This window comes from Colobus angolensis, unplaced genomic scaffold (genome assembly GCF_000951035.1).
Source record: "Colobus angolensis palliatus isolate OR3802 unplaced genomic scaffold, Cang.pa_1.0 Scaffold130, whole genome shotgun sequence".
NCBI lineage: Eukaryota > Metazoa > Chordata > Mammalia > Primates > Cercopithecidae > Colobus > Colobus angolensis.
In genome coordinates, this window is record NW_012114253.1 from 3,046,912 (window position 1) to 3,069,448 (window position 22,537).

The window sequence follows — 22,537 nt, forward strand, 5'->3', positions numbered from 1 at the left end:
TCAGGGATGGGACTGAGGGGAAGCAGCCGTGGGCCACCTGGTGCTTTTGAACTGGTTGCCGGAGGGTGTCGACAGTGTCAGGCCATCGGGATTTCTCCTGGTTCCCCTCCAGGGCAGCCTGACCTGCCTCTCCCCAGTGTCCCAGTACACAGAGGAGAGCAAGCCTTGGGTGGGCACAGCACCGCAGGTCTGCGTGGACCTGTGAAGGAGCTTCCGGAAGGATGAAATGCCCCTGAGCCGCAAGCCTTCTTTCCAGAATGGCCAAAGGAAAGAAGGAATTATTGGCTCATCCTTTTTGCCAGCAAAGTGGGGTTTTTTTGTTTGTTTTTCTTCCCCCTCTTTTGATGTGGGGCTGCTCTCCCTGTAAGGTGGCTAAAAGGGAAAACCGTGTGCTAGAACCAAGCCATCTGTCGCCAACAGGAAGGGTATTAGCAGGTCTGTTCTGAGTTGCTCTTCTCTCGGTAGTGTTGATGCGCCTCGTAAGTTAACCTGCAGGAATCCGGGAGAAGAAGCCAGAAAGGCTCACGGAGCCCATGCCGCCAGTCATCTGAGCCCTGCTAAACCTCAGGTCCGGCAGGGGCGGTCAGTCCCTCTCCAGGTGTTCCGGGAATATTCCAGAATGGCCTGATCTCTCCAACTCTGTATGGGGTCGGTCCAGACCAGGAGGGCCCTGTGGAGGCAGATGGGGCCTTGGGCCCTGGACCAAAACACTCATCTGCTTAGCTCGCCTTGCCCCAAGAAGGGAGAGTTTGGAGACAGACTGGAATAAAGGAAATGATCTTCTGGAGTGGGGTCTCTGAGTGCCAGTATTGGCCGGTGTCCTGGACGTCACCTCTGCCAGCAGTGGGCTCTGAGCCCCACAGGTGTGTCTCTTCATCCAGTGGTCCTTTTCCTCTCGAAGGAAAGGATGCCTGTGCTACACCTTGCCAGAGCCAGACCCTTCCCCACCCTGTGCAGTTTGACCAATGATGAGCTTAGCATCTGGCACCTGACACATCCATCCCACAGGTGTTCCCTGAGTGGCACTTGTGTTAGCCAGGCAGCCCTGCCCTCATCTGCCCTCCTGCAGACTCGCCTGTGGACGCACCGTGGTGTATTCGGTTTGATAGCTTAATCACAGCAGGTAGTGCCACAGAGGGAACGGGACAGGATGTGGTCCTGCCGCAGGGGCTGGCTGCAGCCTGCCTGAGGGAGCCCTCGGGGCGGGGCCAAGGGTAGCCCACCTGAGTATCAGCCCCCTGGATTTTCCGCAGGTCTGAGGGTTGGAGTGAGGGCAGACCAGCCAGGGCACCCTCATTCTCCTGGGAGGATGCTTTGCTTCCTTGGTCTGATGGTCTCTTAGTTACCTTACACTCTGGTGTATTCGCGTACTGATTTTTCACAAAAGTTTTTTAGTGTGGAACAGTATGACTTACTGTCAAATTGCAAAAAAAAAAAAAAAAAAAGTACAGAGAATTCTTGTATACCCATCACCCACATTCTGTAAATATTCACATTTACCGTGTGTATTTTTTATTATATAATAGCTTTGGTGAGACATAATCTACAGATACATGTTAATTTCTAGTACTTAATTTTACATTAACCGTTTGGTAGGTGTCTACTTTTCCTAATTGTTTGTCTCTCAACAGCCATAGAAAGTAGATTAAGTCCCTCAAGTCCATGTTCACGCCACTGGTCCCTTAGTAAACAGTTGGACGCATATGTGCATGAGCATAGCTCATAGCTGGGGCTGGGCGTGCTAGAGGTGTCGTTGGGTCCGTCTGACTCCCAAGCCTGGGCCCACCTTCCCAGCTATCCAGGGCTGAGGGCGGTGTGCTCCCAGAATACGCCTGCCGCACCAGGGCTTTGGGACTTAATAGAGGTCAGAGAGGCCCCAAACTTTCTGATAAAGATGTGCTCACCATGAGAGATGAGATTGCTCACAGTGTCATTGGTTATCAGCAGAGATGAGATTTCTCTTTTTGGGGCTTAATTGGGGTCGGAGAGGCTACAGACTTTCGCCACAAGAAATGAGATTTCGCTGGTTATCACCAGCATTTGCAGTTCCCATCAGCTGACTCCTCCCCTCACCTCTGGTCACGGCAGCCCCAGCCAGCCACAGTAGTTGACCTGGGTCTGTCGGGTTTGGGATCCCAGACTGATTCCCATTTCTCATCTAACCTTTTCGTTCCCTCTTCCATTTGATCATAATTAGAAATCCCTCTTCCATTTGATCATAATTAGAAATGTTTCTGGGCCAGACGCAGTGGATCACTTGAGACCAGCCTGGCCAACACGGCGAAACCCCATCTCTACTAAAAATACAGAAATTAGCCGGGCACAGTGGTGCACACCTGTAATCCCAGCTACTCAGGAGGCTGAGGCAGGAGAATCGTTTGAACCTGGGAGGTGGAGGTTGCAGTGAGCCGAGATGGTGCCACTGCACTCTGGCCTGGGAGACAGACTTCAACTCAAAAAAAAAAAAAAGAGAGAGAGAGAGATGTTTTTGTATTGACTTGGATTTGAGGAGGAAGCCCTGTCTCCTTGAAGAGACTGAGCCCTTCATTCCCGGCTAGCGCTTTGTAGGAAGTTGCTCCGAAAGACCAGCCGGAGCCCTGGTCTGCCAGGCCCAGGAGGGATCAGCGTGTAGGGAGTTTGTTGCAGTATTTTCTCATCTGCCCCGTAACCCAAAAGACAGAAATATTGAACAACCGTGGTCACTCCAGTAGTCATGGCCTGCACGGATTGTCATTGGATGTCACTCGTGCTGCGTTCTTTATCTGGGAGGAGTGTGATGCCTAGAGAGGTCCAGTAAGCCAAAGACCACAAAGCTAGAGGAGGTGGCAGAGCCCAAACTCAAGTTCATCTTTATGATGCCTAAACCTACTACACCCCCAAGAATGCTGCACCCCCTCCCCGATCCAGAGAACGATCAGAACACACCCAAGGATCGGCACCCATAACTGTTGCAGGGAGGACCCCAAATCCCAGAATCTTTGCTGAGCAACAGCCTGGGACCCAGGCTGATGATCTGTCCTTTAGCATCTAACAGGCACATTGGCCTGTTTCCTGCAGGTATTTTGAAGGCGGCGTCTCATCTGTCTACCTCTGGGATCTGGATCATGGCTTTGCTGGAGTGATCCTCATAAAGAAGGCTGGAGATGGATCAAAGAAGATCAAAGGCTGCTGGGATTCCATCCACGTGGTAGAAGTGCAGGTACCGCCTCCCAGCAGCTGGTGGCCGGGGCCACTAAGTACAGAATCACACCAAACAGTGCCGCGCTGCTCTCTAGCAGATGCAGTGAGGGGGATGCTGTGATCTCTGAACCCCTAATTCTGAGAAATGCCTCCAAGCCATTTGGATAAAGATAAGTCAAGATTGCAGTAGTCATTGATGAATAAGTTCCCAAAAGAAATACACAATTACAAATGTCCCTTTAAAAACCAGTTGGGATTTTATAAGAAAGATAATATTGTGAGGCCGGGTGCGGTGGCTCACGCCTGTAATCCCAGCAGTTTGGGAGGCTGAGGCAGGCAGATCACCGGAGGTCAGGAGTTCAAGACCAGCCTGGCCAACATGGTGAAATCCCACCTCTACCAAAAACACAAAGAAAATTAGCCAGGCTTAGTGGCAGGTGCCTGTAATCCCAGCTACTTGGGAGGCTGAGGCAGGAGAATCGCTTGAACCTGGGAGGTGGAGGCTGCAGTGAGTTGAGATCACACCACTGCACTCCAGCCTGGGTGACAGAGCAAGACTTTGTCTCCAATTTAAAAAAGGGTAATATTGTGATAATGACCTAGGAAGGGAGATGTTAGGATGACCCTGAATTCAAGGGGCCACTTCAGGCTCTCCCTCAGCTCAACAGATCTCTGTCTTGTCCTTCCAGGAGAAATCCAGCGGCCGCACCGCCCATTACAAGTTGACCTCCACGGTGATGCTGTGGCTGCAGACCAACAAATCCGGCTCTGGCACCATGAACCTTGGAGGCAGCCTTACCAGACAGGTAGAGTTACCCACTCATAGCCAGTTGCCAGTGCCCACAGGTGCTGGCCTCAGCGCTGACCTGCAGAGATGAGTGAGCAGGTGCCCTAGGGTAAGCATGTTCATCCAGCTATAAATCCACCATCTAAGTAGGGCTTCGCATTTTCAAATGAAAGCTCTCTGGGCTGTGCAAGGTTGCCCATAGCTGCTGACACTCTGCTGGCCTCCTGCTAAGGGAGGTCAGGTGCTGGCGTGGCTCCTCCTTACTCCTCAGGGCACCGCACATCCCCATGCTTCGGCTCATGTTGTGCTGTGAGAAGTGGTGCTTGGCTCTGTTTGCCTTCTCTGTGACCATGCCCAGCCCATGAGTCAGGCCAGCTCTCTGGGAGCTGCTTACCTGAGCTCAGAGTGTCTGCACCTTGCTGCCCTCAGCCTAGTCCAAGGACCAGCATCAGCATCACCACAGAGCTTGTCAGAAAGGCAGAAATGTCAGACCCCCCCCAGACCTAGCATATCAGGATCTCTATTTTCACAAAATTCTCCAGGTAATGTGTGTGCACATTGGAATTTAAGAAGTGCCCTACTGGATGCCTGTCTGTTATCCATCTTTTGTTTGGGTGTCTCTAGCAACCCTTCTCCATGACGATGTTCCCAGGTTTTGTCTAAGGCAAACTTGGACTTGGACTGGAAGGTACTGCCTTCCCTGAGCAAACTTGCCTCCCCTTCTACCTTAGATGCTCCCATAAGCATCTAGCTGGGTTTAAGAACCTTGTGTAAGGGTCCATGTTCAGGACCCTTTACATTCCCATCCCAAGAGAAGGCCTTAATCTTGTGCTGGTGCAGGGCCACAAGATGCTTGGCGTAAAGGGGGAAGAGAAAGCATAGACCAGGTGCACAACTGGGTTTCACAAGGACCCCACTTTGCCTTTGGAGAAGTCGGTATTGGCAGAAACGGCACAGCTTTGAGAGCCTCAGAGGGGCGCCACTTTCTGCAAGGATGCAATGGAATTCTCGGTTCCAGTAGTCCCTGACTTTCCACTGAGCATTCCTTTTAACATCAGAGATATCTTTCAGTAAGATAATTATGCTGTCGATAGCTGTGGATAGAAAAAATATGACTGAAAGGATCAATGTAGTAAATCTTTTTTTTTTTTTTTTGAGACAGAGTCTTGCTCTGTCACCCAGGCTGGAATGCAGTGGTGTGATCTCGGCTCACTGCAATCTCTGCCTCCCGGGTTCAAGCGATTCTCCTGCTTCAGCCTCCCGAGTAGCTGGGACTACAGGCGTGTACCACCATGCCTAGCTCGTTTTTTTGTATTTTTAGTAGAGGTGGGAGTTCACCATGTTGGCCAGGCTGGTCTCGAACTCCTGACCTCAAGTGATCCGTCCACCTCGGCCTCCCAAAGTGCTGGGATTACAGGGATAAGCCAGCACACCCAGCCCAGTATAGTAAACCTTTTAAGTGAATTTGTATTCTACTAGTTACAACAACATCTACATGCATTTAAAAAATAGTGATGCAAGGTGAATGTCAGCCATCACACCTGGGAGCCTCCCTCCACCTATAGAAGCTCCGCTGCCTCTCTTGTGTCCGAGGGGCTGGAGACCAGAAGGGATGTTGGGGTCCTCTTTTTGGCGTCTGAGCAGGGATATCGCGGTGCCATCCCGGAACTACTCAGTAGTGCTCACAGGGTTGGGGGGAGGGGGTGGTGGTTAGCCTTTTTGCATGGAAGTGGACTCCTGTCTTCCAGGGGCCATTCGCTGGGGAGGAGCAGCCAAATCCCCAGCAGCCAGCTCCCCTGCAGCCTGACTCGCCCACATCCTGCCACCTGGGGCTGGGGAGTGGGTGGAAAATCCTGAATCTGTATCCAGAGACTGCTTCCTGCATCACTTACCACTCCAGGCTGTTGATAATTCCACCCGGTTTACAGTGACCTGGACAAATATTTAATCCTCAGCCCTCCTAATAGTTTAAATCAAAGCTGTCAGCCCATGGCCAGAGTCTGGTTCCGGCTTGCCGTGAGCAGTGTCTCCTGCCAAGCTCAACCCAGGCCTGATGAGTGCCTGTCCTCAGCACACCTTGGCCAGGGCTTCGGACCTTGTTTGCATTGCCTTTTGCTCTAGGGGCTTTAATGAGGAAATTCATGCTCTGCCATCATTCTAACGGCTGATCGCATCATTCATTTGAGGTGCATTAAAGCTGGGGCTGGGTTCCAATGTAAGTAACTGCAGAAAGGGGAGGGATTGCAACGAGGTAGACAAATCTAAGTTAATGATGCACAGCTTCTGAGCAAACAGGGGATTGAGGGTTGCAGAGCTTGGCTCCGGGTCCAGAGGAGCCTTGGAAGAATGGCTGTGCTTGCTTGGGTGGGAGTCGAAGGGTTCCGGGAGAGGTGAGCGGATCGGTGGTAGCATGAACACGCGTGGTTTGCAAGCTGTCCCCTTGGATTAGATCGTAACCAAGGTCAGGTTATTCTCGTTTAATAGGTGAGGAAACTGAGGCTCAAACTTAAATAATTTGCCCATATAACTTAACCAGTAAGACGCAAAGCCAGGATGTGAACCCAGATTTGCCTGGTGAGAAAAAAAAATATGCTACTTTCTACCACACCACAGCTATTGTGGTCTCGATTCATCCTCTGTGCCTGCCATTCAGCGACTGCTAAATAAACTGTCAGATGGAAGTGCATGGAGCAGTCGGCTCCGTGTAGACGGCACACTGTCTCAGCAGCCGGCCTGAGCAGCTGCAGTGGACCTGTGGCCTCAGAAGCAAGCGGGACCAACCCTGCAGAGCCCCACATGGGGTCAGGGCTCCCTAGACGTGTGCTGAGCAGTGCTGCCCTCTGGGCCCCTCCTGCAGGTGTGCCTTTATCTTTCAGGATGGTCTCCTGCTGGAGGCCACTTGGCCACTGGGGTACATTCACTGCCAGAGGCTGTCAGGGGGTCTTTGAGGTTTCTAGGGAGTCCAGTGATCTGACGGGATTTGCGTTTCCAGAAGGTGGTTCTGCCAGTGGGCTTGGGGGATGGGTGGTCAGAGGGAAGCTGTTAGAGTCATCCAGGAGAGAGATGACAAGGGCCTGGATCAGGCAACCCTGGGAGGGTTGGAGGGGACAGCCCTGCAGCAGAGAGGTATGTGATGAAGCTAGTGTCCATCTGAGACAGGAGGTAGCAAGGGTGGAAACAGAGAAGGGCAGGGGAAGAAGGGCAGGCTGGGAGGCATTCTGGAGTGGAGTGGGCAGGGGCTGGACGACCAAGATATGAGATGGGCGTCAGATGAGAGCCCCCTCACTCGAGTTCCTCCTTTCACAGTCCTCACAGCAACCTGGGCCTGAGTTTTTCCTCTGGAAACTTGGCCTCATCCAGGTCACCCACGCTCACATGCCCTTGCCCCACATGTCAGGAAGGAAGGCTGCTTGATTTTGGAGCCATCTCCCCAGGCCCACAGTGCCAGGTCCTAGCCCCAAAAGCCATCCCAGCCAGCATCAGCACCCTCAGCAAGGCTCTGTGGGTCCCCAGCTTTCCCAGGGTCGTGTGGCCCAGCCTGCCTCACCCTGGCAGCAGTAGCTGCCCTTCCCTGTGTGTGGTCCTGGGGGCACCCTCATCTTCCTGTTTCCCATGGCCCATCTGGAGAAGGCCGCCAGCTTCGGCTTGCTGGCATCTTGCATGGGTCCCTTCCATGGGCACATCAGGGTATGCCCTGGGCCTACTCATATCCCAGTGTAGGTGGCTGATGGTAGGCCAGTGACCAGGGCAGAGCGCCACTCTCCTGGGCACGTGTGACAGAGGTGGGAGGGCCTGAGCTGCGCCTGCCCGCCAGCCAGAACACAGCCAGACCACAGCCAGACCAGGCAGCGCTCCCTCCACCCAGCCCTGCCTCCGTCATTTTACCTTTTATTTCTCCCACCTCCAACCACCAAAAGATGTTTCTCAGGGACATCAACTAGAAGACAAGGTAAATAACTAGTCTTCTAGCAAATTCCCGCAGCAGTGGGACTGTCGGAGAGAAGGTGAGCCGCAAGCCAGCCAGATCGTACCTTCCTGCCAAGACTTGGGGATGCGTGTGAGGAAGGGCGGGCAGAAGGTACCCTCTAGCACACTGCCACATGGGCCCCCATGCGAAGGTTGTAGAGCAAGTGAAAAAAGGTTGCAAGCCCTAAGTTCCAAGAGGTTGAAAAGGAAGTTGTACTGAGAGGTCACTTCTTCCGTGTGACAGCAGAGACGTGGGAAAGAGGCGAAACTGTAAATCTCTGGAAAGAGATCCAAGGTTTCCCATCCGGGGAAGGGCCCTGCAGATGTTCGTTTGATATTTTCTCAGCTTCTAAATATTTAGAAATGAAGGTGGAATGTTTTGGTGAGTGGGGAGATCAGGCGGGTCATTGGCTAGTGAGCCCTCTCTCCCCACTCAGCAGTAGACACCCCCAATATATCTTGAGGCAGTAAAACCCTGGCAGAGGCACTTGCCTGTGTATCCTAGCAGGAACATCCTCTTTGACTCGTGTTTGGCAGTTAGTCCAGGCAGTATGTTTTTGTCACAGGGAAGAAGCCCATTGCCCGTCCAGATGCAGGGAACAAAGGGTGGGCTGGGCCCAGCTTGGCAGTTCCAGGAGTGCACGCTCGCTGGGGAGGCCTGGCTGCAGCTGCACACATGCTCCTCGTATCCCGTGGGGTTGCCTGGGTTCGGGGGTGGAGATGCTTGAGCAGCACAGCTTCGAGGGGCGGCTGGGTTTTTGTCAGATGACCTGGGGTGGAGTGACTAGTGCCTGGCTGGGAAGGAAAGCTGGCCTGAGACAGGCTCCCCACAACCATCCCATGCTGTGAAGGGCGGAAACCGGAAAGGAAGGGACTGGAGATCCCTGGCAGGAGGGGGCTGAGGCAGGGATGGACCCTGCTCAGGTTTTCTGAGCCCTGGATTGTGGTTTGTCCTTCAGTTTTCTGGTAAAGGATGTAGATGAAATTGAGCCAGCAGAGAGATCTCATAAAAGGAAGCAGGTTTCAGGATCACCCAGACCTTGGTTCGGATCCTAGCCCGGGAACTTTCCAGCTCTGTGGCCTAGACAGACCTCCCCCTCTTTGAAGCTCAGTGTTGATAGTGCTCATTTTCAAAGATAATAGTTCCAGCACTTTGAGAGGCTGAGGCAAGAAGATTGCTTGGCCCAGGGTTCGAGATCAACCTGGACAACAGTTGCCCTGTGCCCCACCCCTTCCCCCCTCCCAAAAAACCAAAAAATTATCCGGGTGGGGCGGCACCTGTGGTCCCAGCTTCTTGGAAGGCAGAGATGGGAGGATCACTTGAGCCCAGGAGTTTGAGGTTATAGTGAGCTATGATTGCACCATTGCTTTCCAGCCTGGGCAGCAGAGCAAGATCCTGTCTCTAAAAAACATAATAAACAAATTTTATTTAAAAAAAAAAAATTGGGCACAGTGGCTCATGCCTGTAATCTCAGCACTTTGGGAGGCTGAGGCAGGTATATCACGAGGCAGGTGGATCACGAGGTCAAGAGTTCAAGATCAGCCTGACCAACATGGTGAAACCCCATCTGTACTAAAAATACAAAAATTAGCTGGACATGGTGGCGCGCACCTGTAATCCCAGCTACTCAGAAGGCTAAGGCAGGAGAATCGCTTGAACCTGGGAGGCAGAGGTTGCAGTGAGCTGAGATCGCGCCACTGCACTCCATCCTGGGTGACAGAGCGAGACTCCATCTCAAAAATAAAGGAAAGATCATTGTAAAGTAGAAATAAAAAAGTATTTTTACACACAGTTTTATGCTCAATAAATAATAACTTTGCCAGGCGCGGTGACTCATGCCTGTAATCCCAACACTGGGAGGCCAAGGCAGGCAGATCACTTGAGCTCAAGAGTTTGAGACTGGCCTGGGCAACAAAGTAAGACCTCGTCTCTACAAAAAATACAGAAATTAGCCAGGTGAGGCAGCATGTACGTGTAGTCCCAGCTACTCAGGAGGCTGAGGTGGGAGGATGGCCTGAACCTGGGAGGCAGAGGTTGCAGTGTGCCGTGATGACAACACTGCACTCCAGCCTGGGCAACACAACCAGACCCTGTCTCAAAAATAAAAATACAAACAATAACTTTTACTGCTACTACCACATATCTTGCAAGGAGAGACTTTTAGAACATGTACAATTCTAGATTCAAAATTTTCCTAAACTGGGCAACCCTAACTTTCCCTGGGAGCCCATCTGACCAGCATCGTCTGGCCTGGCTGCACACCGGCTCCTGGCCTCCGACCCACAGCACAGTGTGGCGACCAGGAGGACACCAGGGGCCAGAAGAGTCCTGGGGATGGAGCTGTGCTTGGACAGCCGGTGAGAGCTGCCATCCTGGCAGGCCCCGCTCTAGGCCTTTTGTGTACATTTGTTTATTTAGTGCAAGGTGAAGGCAAGGAAATGGAGGCCTGGTCCAGGCCCTTTCCTCTCGGGCTGTAGCACAGGAGCTGTGGGGCCTCAGAGCTGTTGAGTGGGGCCCACGCCTTAGGGCCGCGCCCTCTGGGTCATGCTAGAAGATGCCGCGTGGCAGTGGGAGGTGTAATATATCCCCTCTGGGGGAAAGGCTTCTGGCTTCCAAACGCTTGCCTGTGTTAGGGCCATGGGGAGGGGGAGAGGTGCCTGCTGGGGACACGCGGGCCAAGCTCTGGCTTCAAACTCCATTGGAACCACCTTGTGGAACATCTGTGCAGCCACAGCACATAAAAATGTTTTCCTTCTGGCAGCCACTTTTATAAGGATGTAATAATATATGCATTGCACAAATGGTTCTATTTTTGGTGGGTTGGTATTGCGAGCGAGCTGACCCTGACCTGGTGTGGAGGGGAGTGAGCAGGGGTGGGTGAGAGGCCTGTGGAAATACGGCCGGGTGCGCCGAGCCCTGTGCCCCTCACTCCCCAGGTGCCTTTCTCCTTCCCTCTCCAGCCCCTGCATGGCCATTTACGTGGGCTCAGCCTCCCTACCACGGGCTGAGGCCCCCTGTGTTCTGGGGAATCAGTCTGTTGTTCCTGGGGACAGTGCTGCACACTGCAAGCCTTCTCCTCCACCCAACCTCTTCTAGCTTTGGTGGCCATGGGGTTTGGCCTGTTTGTTGAAAGATGGCTCTTGATTCTGAAACACAAAGATAAGGAAGGAAGAGGCCAAATTGCTGATGTGACTGGACTTGCCCAGATGACCCAGGACCTTTGCCGATGGCCCAGGCCTCACTTTGGGCTGTTGGTGCCCATTTAAAATGGGGCCCACAGTGAGCCCCAAACCCTCATTCCTTCCCTAGGGTGGCCGGAAAGCTGCTGTCCACATGGAGCTGGGGAGGAGGAGAGACTCTGATTTGCTGGAAGGACCTCATTCATTTCCATCCGACCCCCAGGCTTCTCTGCCCGCAGAGCTGACTCCACCCAGCCCTGAGCCTGGGCACAGTAACCACCTCCACATCAGGGAGAACACACAGTCCCCGGGGGCCAGCATGCAAAAGTTCTTTTTGAAGATGGGTGGATGGAGCCCCCTCCCTCCTGAGGGTGTTCCCCAGCTCCTGTTCAACAGACAGCCCACCCCATCATCTTGGCACCAGGGTTTTGCTAGTGGCAAATAAAGATGATGTTCCAGCAGATGCTCCAGTGCCGCCATGGGTGATGTGTTTATTAGACCTGAAATGAGAACTGTCAGTCTCCAGTTCATGGGCACTCACTACTCCTGTTTTATGGAGACCCCCTGGAGTCTGAGGGTCGAGATTCCTCAGGATGACTCACCAGAGTGTGCCAGGACAGATGGGAGCAGAGAAGCTGGTCTTTCTAGCATTTCTCTCCCTCTTTTCCACTAGCCCTGAGCAAAACAGTCTTGCCAGAACCAGGTGTCTTTTTTTCTGCAGAGATTTACTGTTATGACTTGGGAGGCAGCAGGTTCTGGACTGTTGCCCCCACCTAGACCCCCTCCTTGTCAGATGCCATCCGCTTTCTCAGACCCGTCGGTCTCCTGGACCACATTACTTTGTGAGCAGATGCCTGTCAGGGACAGCTCTATCAGAACAGACCGAGTCTAGCCCAGTGAGCCATGATGTTCTCTCACTGCTCGGTCCCCCCTCTGCCATCTGCAGCGACATAGGTTGGATCTGTTTCCCTGGAAGACAGCAGGTCTTCAGAGCCCTGCCAGATTCTCTTGGGTCTCCCTTAACCCACACACATCTCCCCGCTGTCCCCCCTGAGGCCTGGATAGCCCTAGTTCTTTTCCATTTCTTGGTGTCAGGGTGTTCGGACCTTTTAAGCAGATGAGCTCTAACTCATTGAAAACTTGTAAAACCCGGTGCCTTAGCAGGGTACGGTGGCACGCGCCTGTAGTTCCAGCTGTGTGGGGGGATTGCAGGAGTTCCTGTCCAGCCTGGGCAACGTAGCAAGACCTTGTCTCTTAAAAAAAAAAAAAGGTTCCCTAAACTGAATCCAGCCCTGCAGATGTAGCCAGGCCAGGACAGAACAGAGGGGAACCACTACCTTCTCAAGCAAGCGGTGGGAGCTGGCAACTGCAGTGTCTTCATCACGCGATGGGATGGGAACGCCTCCCCTTATCTGGGCACGAGGAATACTGTCATTTATGCACCTTAAAGTTGCACCAAAGCTTTCCTAGTAGCCACATCTCATCCTTGTCAAGCTTGAAATTATCTAAAAACCACAAGTCTCTTCATAGGAACTGTTTGCAGGTCAGCAGTTCTCCATTTTGTACTCCATGAAATGCACCCTTGAGCCTAAATATCTGACTTGAATTTGCCCCGGTACATTTAACTGGCATGGTGAAGTAGGAAGAGCAAAGGCGTTGGAATCTAACAGTGCTGTATGATTCTTGCATCTTTAAGCTTCAGTTTCCTTCTGTAGCTAGCCCAGGTTTCCGGGTTCTGTATTAACCCTGTGACCATCTAAACCCTTGACACAGTCGATAGGAAGCTGGTCATTCTCTCAGCCGGGCCTTTACTTAAGTCCTGGACAAACAAGTTGACCAAGGGCATGCAAAAACTGCCACAGGGTGCCCCATAATATATGCAGTGCACAAATCGTTCTGTTTTTGGTGGCTCGGTATTGCCAGTGAGCTGACCCTGACCAGGTGTGGAGGGGAGTGGGCAGGGGTGGGCGACGGGGCTGTGGAACTGTGCCCGGGTCCCCACCCCTATCGGCAGAGGCTCCATCCTCCCCTTCCTCTCAGCCACAGGTGCAGGATGGTCGACGAGAACTTGCCAGAAGGATGCAACCCTATTTAAGTAGTTGTGTTTTCTTCCAGCCCAGCATCCCCACCGAAACAGGAAAAGAAGTATTCTCGTGCAGAGCTTGTTCATAGTGAGCCTGGCTAGCTCCTCGTGATCTCTGACTTTAAAATGTGCCAGCAGATGATTTTAATGATCCCATCACAAATTGTTGTCTGGATCAGTTTTGAGCTAGCGTTTCCTTGCAGAGGCCATTCTTTCTTTTTTGACAAAAGTCGGGTCGGCCAGGCGCAATGGCTCACACCTGTAATCCCAGCACTTTGGGAGGCCGAGGCAGGTGTATCACCTGAGGTCAGAAGTTCAAGACCAGCCTGGCCAACATGGCAAAACCCCATCTCAACTAAAAATACAAAAAAAAAAAAAGGAAAGCCAGGCATGTTGGCGGGCACCTGTAATCCCAGCTACTGGGGAGGCTGTGGCAGGAGAATCACTTGAACCCGGGAGGCAGAGGTTGCAGTGAGCCGAGATTGCGCCATTGCACTCCAGCCTGGGCAACAAGAGTGAAAATCCGTCTCAAAAAGAAAAAAAAAAAAAAATAGACAAAAGTCAGGTCAGCCACTGCCGCCCCCCAGTGTCAAAGATCGCAGTCACAGGTCAGGTCTGCCCCAACCCTGCAAGCCTGGTTGTTTAAAGTGACTTGGTTCTTTCCTGCCCTCTGCTCACCCCCTTAACCAGGTTGGTTCCACCTTTCGCAGCCTGAAAGTCAATCTCCTTGATGAGGAGAAGCAACAGAGCCCGTACCCTCTGAGACAGTATCTCCCCTCAGCCTCCACCCTGTTTCCTGGTTCCAAAGAGAGGAACCCGCCTTTTGCTGGTTTTCCTTCTATAGGCCTGAACTCATTTTGAACTCTACCCTTTCTGATGCTGTTCTTTTCTTCCTCTTTCTTGATTATTTATTTCAGCTTCCACATTTTATTTCAACAACATCGGTCATGGTAGCTACACATTCTTACTTTCAGTGTAGTAACATTGAGCATTTATGTGCCTAGCACTCTTCCAGGCACCCTGTGAGTTATGAGACAGGCACATCTCTCCTTAAAGAATTTATATTCTTGTCAGGGAAATAAGGCTTCAGATAAGAAAAAATTGGCGGGAAAGTGCCGAATTCCTTCTTCCCTAACCTGCCTCCGTTTCCTCCCTCCTCCAAGTTGAGATGATTGGGTCAGAGCCAGTTCTTCCTGGGCTTGGGAAGAGGAGATGGGGCTTGAGTGCTGCCGCCCCCCTCATAACCTCAGTCTGTATTGAGACTCTTGCTCAAACTCCCCTCACAGAGTAGAATAAACGGGCCCTGGCGCGAGGAAGGGTTTGACCCAGCCTCTGCCATTGCCACCTGCGTGACTAGGGTGAGCCACTTAATCCCTGTGGCCTGGAGTCTCCGTCAGAGGTTATCTGTCCCTCCCCGTGAGACTGCAGCAGATGGCACCCCAAAGCCACCATTTGGGAGCGTCAGGGCGCAGCAGCAGCCCGGGAGCTTCCCCTGCAGTGTCAGGCCCTGAACCCGGGGTGGACGGCCTGGCCTGGGCCTGGGCCTGCCAGTAGAGGCCTGAAGACAAACCGAGCGAGTCTTCTCCAGTTGGCTCGGGTGAGCCGGAGTCTGTCAAGAGCCTCTGCCTTTGCCCTGCCTGCTGTGGTTCTGGGCATCTGCCTGCTCTACCACGGGCAGCAGCAAAATCTTCTCCCTTGGAAGTGGGGGCTCTGGGCTTCTGCCAGCTGGGCTCTTTATGGTCTGAAACTGAAGTCGGTTTGTGCTTCAGTTCCCAGGCTGCAAAAGTGGCCTTGTCATACCTGCAGCTGGCTCCACGGTGGGAACAATAGGCTCTTTGCAGACTGTGGAGATGGGCTGGGCTGTCTGCCTTTCTCAGAAAGCCCCGGCTTTCTCTGACTTGGAATGTTTCTGTCTTTTGCAGATGGAGAAAGATGAAACTGTGGGTGACTGCTCCCCACACATAGCCAACATCGGGCGCCTGGTAGAGGTGAGTGGCCGGGGCTCTGGCTGGCTCCTGTGTTGGCCCATGGCAGTGACACTGCACCCCCGGCACCGCTGTGCTGGCGTCCTTCTCTGCTGCTTTCTCCCAGCTCCACAGCAGCCGGCAGAGCGCTGCTTGGGTTTTGCCCTGGCCTCATATTTTCGGAGCCTCTGATTTGGATGCCAGCAGGCTGTGGCTTCAGGGCCACCTCCTGCTCCACCCCCCGACCCGGGCTCCCAGAAGACTCTGCTCAGGCGCTGGCTCTGGGGCGCACTCGGTCTAGTCACCCCTGATCGCCTGGGTGTGAACAGGGCCCTGCGCTGGGAGAGGAAGCAGATCCCAGAAATGCCAGTGGGCCCTGGCGTGGCTTCAGTTGCGGCTGCCTTGGCCCTCCTGTCACCACGTTGTTTGGGAAGGCAGGGAGGTGCTCTCCGGTTTCACAGAATTGTTCACAAAATTAGTGGGGAGTCTGAGGGGTGGTGATGTGGTTTAGACCGGCTCCCAGGCATGGGCAGAGTTGGCCGCCAATACCTGGGTACTGGCTTCCTCCCTTCCTGAGGACGGGAAGGCGCCTGGAGCAGAGATGGCAGGTGGGGTCTTGGCAGCCTGGAGCTTGCTCACCCGTGCCCCAGAGCAGGTGTGTGCCGCCCTCCAGTGGCCACAGTGGGGACTGCAGGGCTGGCGGGTGGAGAGAGGGCATTGGTCTCCGGGTTCCTGACCATTTGCCAAGGCGCTGACCGACCTCCCTTCCAGGACATGGAAAATAAAATCAGAAGTACGCTGAACGAGATCTACTTTGGAAAAACAAAGGATATCGTCAATGGGCTGAGGTAATGTACCAGAAAGCACATGCTTTAGAAGCAGAAAGAGGGATTTGAACCCTGGCTCTGCCAGTTACTAGCTGTGTGGTCTTGGGCCTCGGTTTTCTCATGTTTAGGCTGCAGTGCCCCTCTTCTAGGATGATCATTATGGTGATTTTGGAAAGTAAAGTCCTGGTGTGTCATCTGCACTCTCAGTAGCAGCTGTCGGTCCCTACCTGTACCCTTTGTTTTCTGGGGCACGTTCACCCTAGCAGCCATTGGTACCCTTGCCCCCAGAGCCTCCTCAGCCCTGCAGTTTGTCAGTCCCCACTCAGAAATCTGCCCAGCCCCTCCAGCCTGGGCCTAGGGGAGCCATGACACTACATCCCAGGCAGCCCGGCCATCTCTGGCTGGCCTGCTTTCCGAGACATCAGAGCACAATGTGCAGATGGGGCCCCCGGCCTCTCTGACGTCCTCTGCCAGGGCTCTGCTACCAGTGGCCAGTGTCCTGCACCGTCCCACCCACCTCGTGCCCTCGGCTCTGCAGTGTCAGCCTGAACAAAAGCTGGGGGCTCTTTGGACCCTCCAGGTCCATGGTGGACAAAGCAGGAGGCAGGCCTCTGACATGAGGCCAGAGCCCAGCTGGGGGCAGTAGACAGCTGTGGAGTGAGCACTGGCCTTGGAGTCAGGAGGCTGGGATCTCCCCTAAGCTCTGTCATCCTGAGCTGTGTGGCCTCTGGCACTCCTCGAAGAGGCCCTTGTCTGATCGAGGAGGCAGGGTTGGCTGAGATGGTGAATCTAGAACACGCTCTGCAGTCCAGCAGCACCATGTGAGTCGGGCCATGCTATGCCCTTAGCAGCCAGCCCTCTCACCCACTGCCGTGACGTAGCTCTCATAGCCCAGCCCAGAGGAGAGCCAGGTTGCAATTCTGTTGCTGCACTAGCTCATGGACTGGGGTGGGTGACAGATTTCAGTTGCCTGCTTTACAGTTTTAAAACAGCGGAGTCCTCCTCTTTGGACCCTGGTCTTCTGATCTCCTGCCCACCTGGGGGAGGTTTGGTCTTCATGACCTGTGACAGGGTCAGAGCCCAGTGGTCCCTGGTGTTAGGCCTGCCACCTGCAGCCACTGCCCAATACACCAAACGAACTTTCCCGCCCAGCCAACCTACACAGTCCCCAGGCAGTGGCTGGGAAGTGGGGGAGAGAAGCGGAAGAGCCTATGGGTGGTGGTGGCGAGCCCCTGAAAACCACGGCCACCGCCAGCGTGGGCCTCTGCAGCGGTGATACCACTCTACAGCCCAGAGCCGCCGCAGCACCCCCCTTCCGCCTCGTGGGTCTCCCTGAATTTCCTCCTCAGCTGTGGCCCCCTGCGTTCCTGGCTTCTGGTGGTTCTCTTCCCTCCCACTCCACTCATCTTGAACACTCTCTGTAGATCTATTGATGCTATCCCTGACAACCAAAAGTTTAAGCAGTTGCAGAGGGAGCTCTCTCAAGTGCTGACCCAGCGCCAGATCTACATCCAGCCTGATAATTAAGCCGATCCAGGTACCCTGCCTGAGAGCCGCGAGACCCTCCCCACTAAAACAGGACTCACCAACCCGCCGAGACCCTGCGGGTCCGGCTGCTGCTGCGCGGCCATTTAAAACACCACTAACCCCCACGTGTGCTCCCGGCCGGTGCGCAGCCGCATTCCCGTGTAGCCGCGGCCCCGTGTAACACGGCACCTATCACGTGTGCGCGCTTTCCACTCTGGGCGGAGGGTGGGTGTGGGGAAGACGGCTGATTTTTTGGCTTTTGCTTCTGAAAAAGCCCAGGCCAAGGGACGGATGCTGCCTCTCCAGCAGCAGCCACTTGTGTGCACCGGCCTGACTGTCCCCAGGGCAGGGGTCTGCGTGCCGTCCACTCCCCATGCTTCAGAGGGGTCTCTGATGCTGGTGCAGGGATCCCAGAAGCCAAATAAGCCGCTGCTCAGCGGCACATTGGCTGTCCAGGGCTAGCTGGCTTGGAAGGGGTGACCTCACGCTCTGATCTCTGAGTCTCTGGGGTTGGAGGGCAGAGTCAGGGCTGGACTCCACCCGGGCCGGCCCCGATGCTCTGCTGGAGCTGCCTGGACGCCCAGTGCCGACTCGGCCTCAACCAGCATAACCTTCCGCCCCTAACGAGCTGCAGCTGTTCCTTTAAACAGGTTCCGCGGATGGAAAGGAAAATAGTCTTGCTTGTTGGTAATGGCCAAGAACCATGACTTGAGCTTGTGACAGATCCAGATGTAGGGGAGGAGGCAGCATCCCTAGAGAGCAGGAGGGAAACTTGTCTGTAAAAGAAGGCATTTGGAACCCTGCCCCAGCTGGGGCTGCAGAGTCCAGGTCCAGGGGCTCCACACTGAAGGTCCACCCCAGAAGGGGTGCAGCAGGCTTTCCAAGGTGGAGCTGGGAGTCAGGCACTTAGAAGACCAGGCGGAGCTGCTTTTCCGAGGCCGTGGGACTTAAGTGCACCAGTCTAGTCTGTGTGTGCCAACTTAAGGCCCAAGACTCCGGTCAGCCTCACAGTGGGGCCATCAGGCATTTCCACCGTGGCACTGAGAAAAAACCCTTTTTAAGGTACACTGTGATGGTGCAGTTACCTGGCCGCCCACTGGGGGCGTCCTGGCGTAGAAACCCTGACAGCCAGGTCTGCTCGGGACGACTCCTCCCTCCCACAGAGGCGAGCTCTGTCTCCAAGCGCTGATTCGAGGGTGCTTGGCCGTGACCTTCCCAAGCTCTGTCCCTTAAATGAGCCCCCTGCTCCTTCCGCCTTCCACCATTTCACTTCTAACTTCCTGTGTCTAACTTGATTCTGGCTCTGGAACTTTCTCCTTTGCGCAGTCCAGCCAAGACCTGATGGGCTTGGCTCTTCCTTCCCAGAAGAGCCAGTGACCACTCAGGCTAGGGGTCTTGTGCGCTGCTGCTTTGCCCACCGCATCTCCTGCTGGCCATGTTGACCTCCCGCTGTGAGCTTGGCAAGAAGCCCCTGGGGAATCGGCTGAGATTTGGAGCCTGAGGGTCTTGAGGGCTGATGCCTTTGGCCGCCGCAGAGCCAGGGACAGTCCTGGGAAGATACTCAGAAACGTGCAGTTCCCCAGCATGAACCAAATGTCTGCGTTTCTCCTGGGAGTTTTTTCAGTTGTATACAGCTTGCTTCCAGGTCTTGTCTGTGGCACCTGCTGAGTATTTTGAGGGCTCTTCCTGTGACTTGTAGGGATTCAGTAGCCGGAACTCAATCTGGGTGCTGTTGCTTCTCCTGGGCCCTGCTTCACTTCTATTTACCCATTTTTGCATTTGGGGACTGATTTTTCTGATTCTTCCTTCCCATGGCTGGTGTGAATCAAATGTGAGAGTCCGGCTGAGTGCACCCTCCGTAGCACTCTTGGGCAGCCCTCTACCCACTCTTTCCACTGCTTCTAAACTGTTATAAAACCCACATTTAGGAAGTCGTTGCCTAACCAATATGTTGGGTAAATTTGACAAAATGATCAAAGAATTGCTAGTGGACATTCCTCTGGGCCTCAGTTTTCGGATCTGTAAATTGGATTGATAGCTTTTTTTTTTTTTAAGCCTTGACTTTGCTCTTTTTTGTTGTTGTAGAGATGGGGTCTCACTGTGTTGCCCAGGCTGGTCTCGAACTCCTGGCCTTAAATGATCCTCCCGCCTTGGCCTTCCAAAGTGCTGGGATTACAGGCTTGAGCCACCACATCTGGCTGGGTTGATAGTTGAGACTACCCCAGGATGCCCATAAGAATTAAATGAGATAATATATGTGAAAGGCGTTTTGTAGACTATGAAATCTCCACAAGCCTTCATTGTTTCTGGCTTTGTTGATGAGTGTCCCCACACATACGTGAATGCAGTCACCTTGAACGTTTCCCCACAAATCCAGAATTTGACAGCAGGGATCCCAGGGGCACTTGGCTTTCCTGTGCTGCCCTTTGCCGTCCAGGCTGAGGGGTTTTCTGGGCCAAGTTAACAGCGGATGGTACCTCACAGCAGAGGCCTGAAGCACCTGCTGCGTGAGCCTTGAACACGGTGTGCTCAGAAACAGAGACACTGGTTCCTACCCACTGCCAGGGGTGGGGTAACGCTGCACCTTGCACTTGTGGGGTGAGGAATGAGGCTCTTCTGCTGGGCAGGGCCTGGGCAAGGGAAAAGCTTTTATAGAGGAGCTTTTATATGGCCCCAGAGCCCTCACGTCTTAGCCCCTGGCCTGAGTCCCCAGCCAGCAACCCAGGGTAGCCGTTCTGAAGCAGAGGGGCTTTGTTCCATTGTGCTTGGAAGCCCAGAAGCCACCTTGTGGCTTAGGGTGACATGGGGATCTACACACAGAGGAGTGAACTTAGGGTTCCAGTGACTGTGGCCGGGTCACCGGCGGCCAGGGGCAGAGATGAGCACCTGTCCATGTAAGCCATATGCCACCCCCACAGGGCCTGGCAAGGTGCAGAGGGTGCAGGTCTCGGCCATGTGCCCCTTCACTCCTCTCTGAGAGGGGCAGATGCCCAGCCCAGTGACCCAGAGCCTCACCCCAGGAGGTGGGTCCATGCAGCAAACCAGCCAGGCACTGGCATGGTGGCCCCCAGGCCCCCAGGCCCCCACCGCCTCACCAATCCCTGTTCAATCTGCTGATAACGCCTTTCCTCCCTTGCAGGTCTGTGCAGACTTTTGCAGACAAATCAAAACAAGAAGCTCTGAAGAATGACCTGGTGGAGGCTTTGAAGAGAAAGCAGCAATGCTAAACCTCTGCTTCATGCTAACCAGACACGCCGTGCACTCGTTAGATTCCTTTCTTAGAAAACTCGTTTTCTGCTCCCTCCCCTCGTCCCTTCCCTCCCCAACAGGTCACATAACAGCTGCATCATTGACTGCACAGCGCCATCTCTCCCTGAGAATAAAGCCGATAGCCACCCCCCTCCGGCTCCGAGCCTGCTTCCGCCACACCTCGCTCTCAGCTCTCTCCACATTTCCATAGAGACCACGTGGTTTTTGTTCACCCGGGCCCCCTGTCTTCCTCCCCGTCCCCCCATTTATAGGCATAAAATCCACTGTCTGCCAGCCTCCCTTCCTTCCCACCTTTTTGTTACATTGGTGTAAAAAATGTAAAACAAAAAAATTTTATGAACTAACTGTGGTGTGTGAAAGAGAGAAGAAAAACTGGAAATCTTATTCCGTGTGTGTTTGGGAGTTGCTTGGGGTTGGGGGTCGTGGGGACAGGGGACAGCTCTGGGAGCAGAGGTGGCCCTCGGTGCCGTCCTGCGCAGACTCGCCCGTCCCACGGAGGCCGCGGGGTGGGGGCTGGGGGGGGGGGCCGCCGACCGTTCCCCTCTTCCGGCCAGGTGCTTTTCTGTCAATTTCTATGGAATGCAAAAGGAGGTTTTTGTTTTATTTTGTTTTTTTGTAAAGCTAAAGAAAAAAAATCTACATCTTATACTTGAGCCTCCATACTTAAAAAAAAAAAAAAGAAAAAAAATTAATAAAAAAGAAACTGGGACGCAGTTAGCGCTGGCCTTCTGTATTCCTTCTCGCCGGCCTCACTTTCCAAGCGCATGTGGCCCTGGCTGCGCGCTGGCTCCAAGCGGGGACGTGTGTGGGCCCTGCTCACAGCAGCAAGGAAGTGTCCGGTCCCCAGCCCCGCCGCCCTGAAAACACACCGGGCATGTGATGAGGTGCAGGGTCCCTGTCCCTTTCTGCTCTCTGCTGTTGGAGGCCACAGGCACCAGCAAACACTGTGTTCTGGCGCTGCCCCACACGCCTCCCACCGCCTTCCCACTGTGCCTAGTGCAAATGTGAGGCAGCGGAGGCTCAGTTGCAGTAATTCAGCCAAGGCCGCACAGAGCACAGAGCCAGAGTCTGCCTTCTCCTCTCCAAAATGCCCCAGGGAAGATCTGAAGCAAATCTCAAAGTCCCCGCCGAGACCAACCCCCGTCTGTCCGTGGCCAATCAGCAGGCTCCACATCCTGGCCAGCCCATCTGTTTGAGTTCCCCAGCTCCTGGGTCTGATGCAGCACCTTTTTTTTTTGAGACGGAGTTTCACTCTTGTTGCACAGGCTGGAGTGCAATGGCGCAATCTTGGCTCACCGCAACCTCCGCTCCCGGGTTCAAGCGATTCTTCTGCCTCAGCCTCCTCAGTGGCTGGCATTACAGGCATGTGCCACCATGGCCAGCTAATTTTATATTTATAGTAGAGATGGGGTTTCTCCATGTTGGTCAGGCTGGTCTCGAACTCCCGATCTCAGGTGACCCGCCCGCCTCAGCCTCCCAAAGTGCTGGGGATTACAGGCGTGAGCCACGGCGCCCGGCCGATGCAGTATCTTTATGGAGTGCAAGTACCATGGCACACACAGAGCAGAGAGGCCCCTGCCCCCTGAGTTCTAGTGCCAGGTGGAGAACACAAGCAGGCTCCAGCCATGGGCCATGAGGAGACGCACCCAGCGAGCCATTCCCCATGGGCACACGGGTGCTGCAGCCTCCCGGGTCACGTTAGCAAGGCGCCTGGCACACAGAAGGGGCTGGAAAAGCGAACGTTTTGCTTTTC

General features: G+C 54.0%; 1 protein-coding gene and 1 pseudogene across 2 annotated transcripts in view; both read left to right on the forward strand.

The window, feature by feature from the left end:
* Nucleotides 1-21,501, forward strand: part of CAPZB (capping protein (actin filament) muscle Z-line, beta) — a 146,419-nt gene extending 124,918 nt beyond the window's left edge. The window contains exons 5-9 of one of the 2 annotated variants that reach the window (XM_011934022.1): nt 3,058-3,199; nt 3,870-3,986; nt 15,119-15,184; nt 15,932-16,008; nt 20,654-21,501. In XM_011934022.1, the coding sequence (XP_011789412.1) occupies nt 3,058-3,199; nt 3,870-3,986; nt 15,119-15,184; nt 15,932-16,008; nt 20,654-20,741 (490 nt within the window). In that variant the 3' untranslated portion in view covers nt 20,742-21,501. The remainder of the gene's footprint in view (nt 1-3,057; nt 3,200-3,869; nt 3,987-15,118; nt 15,185-15,931; nt 16,009-20,653) is intronic. The other variant, XM_011934023.1, reaches the window with a different exon arrangement.
* On the forward strand, nt 6,845-7,920 carry LOC105506017 (annotated as a pseudogene).
* Nucleotides 21,502-22,537: the final 1,036 nt, after the last annotated feature.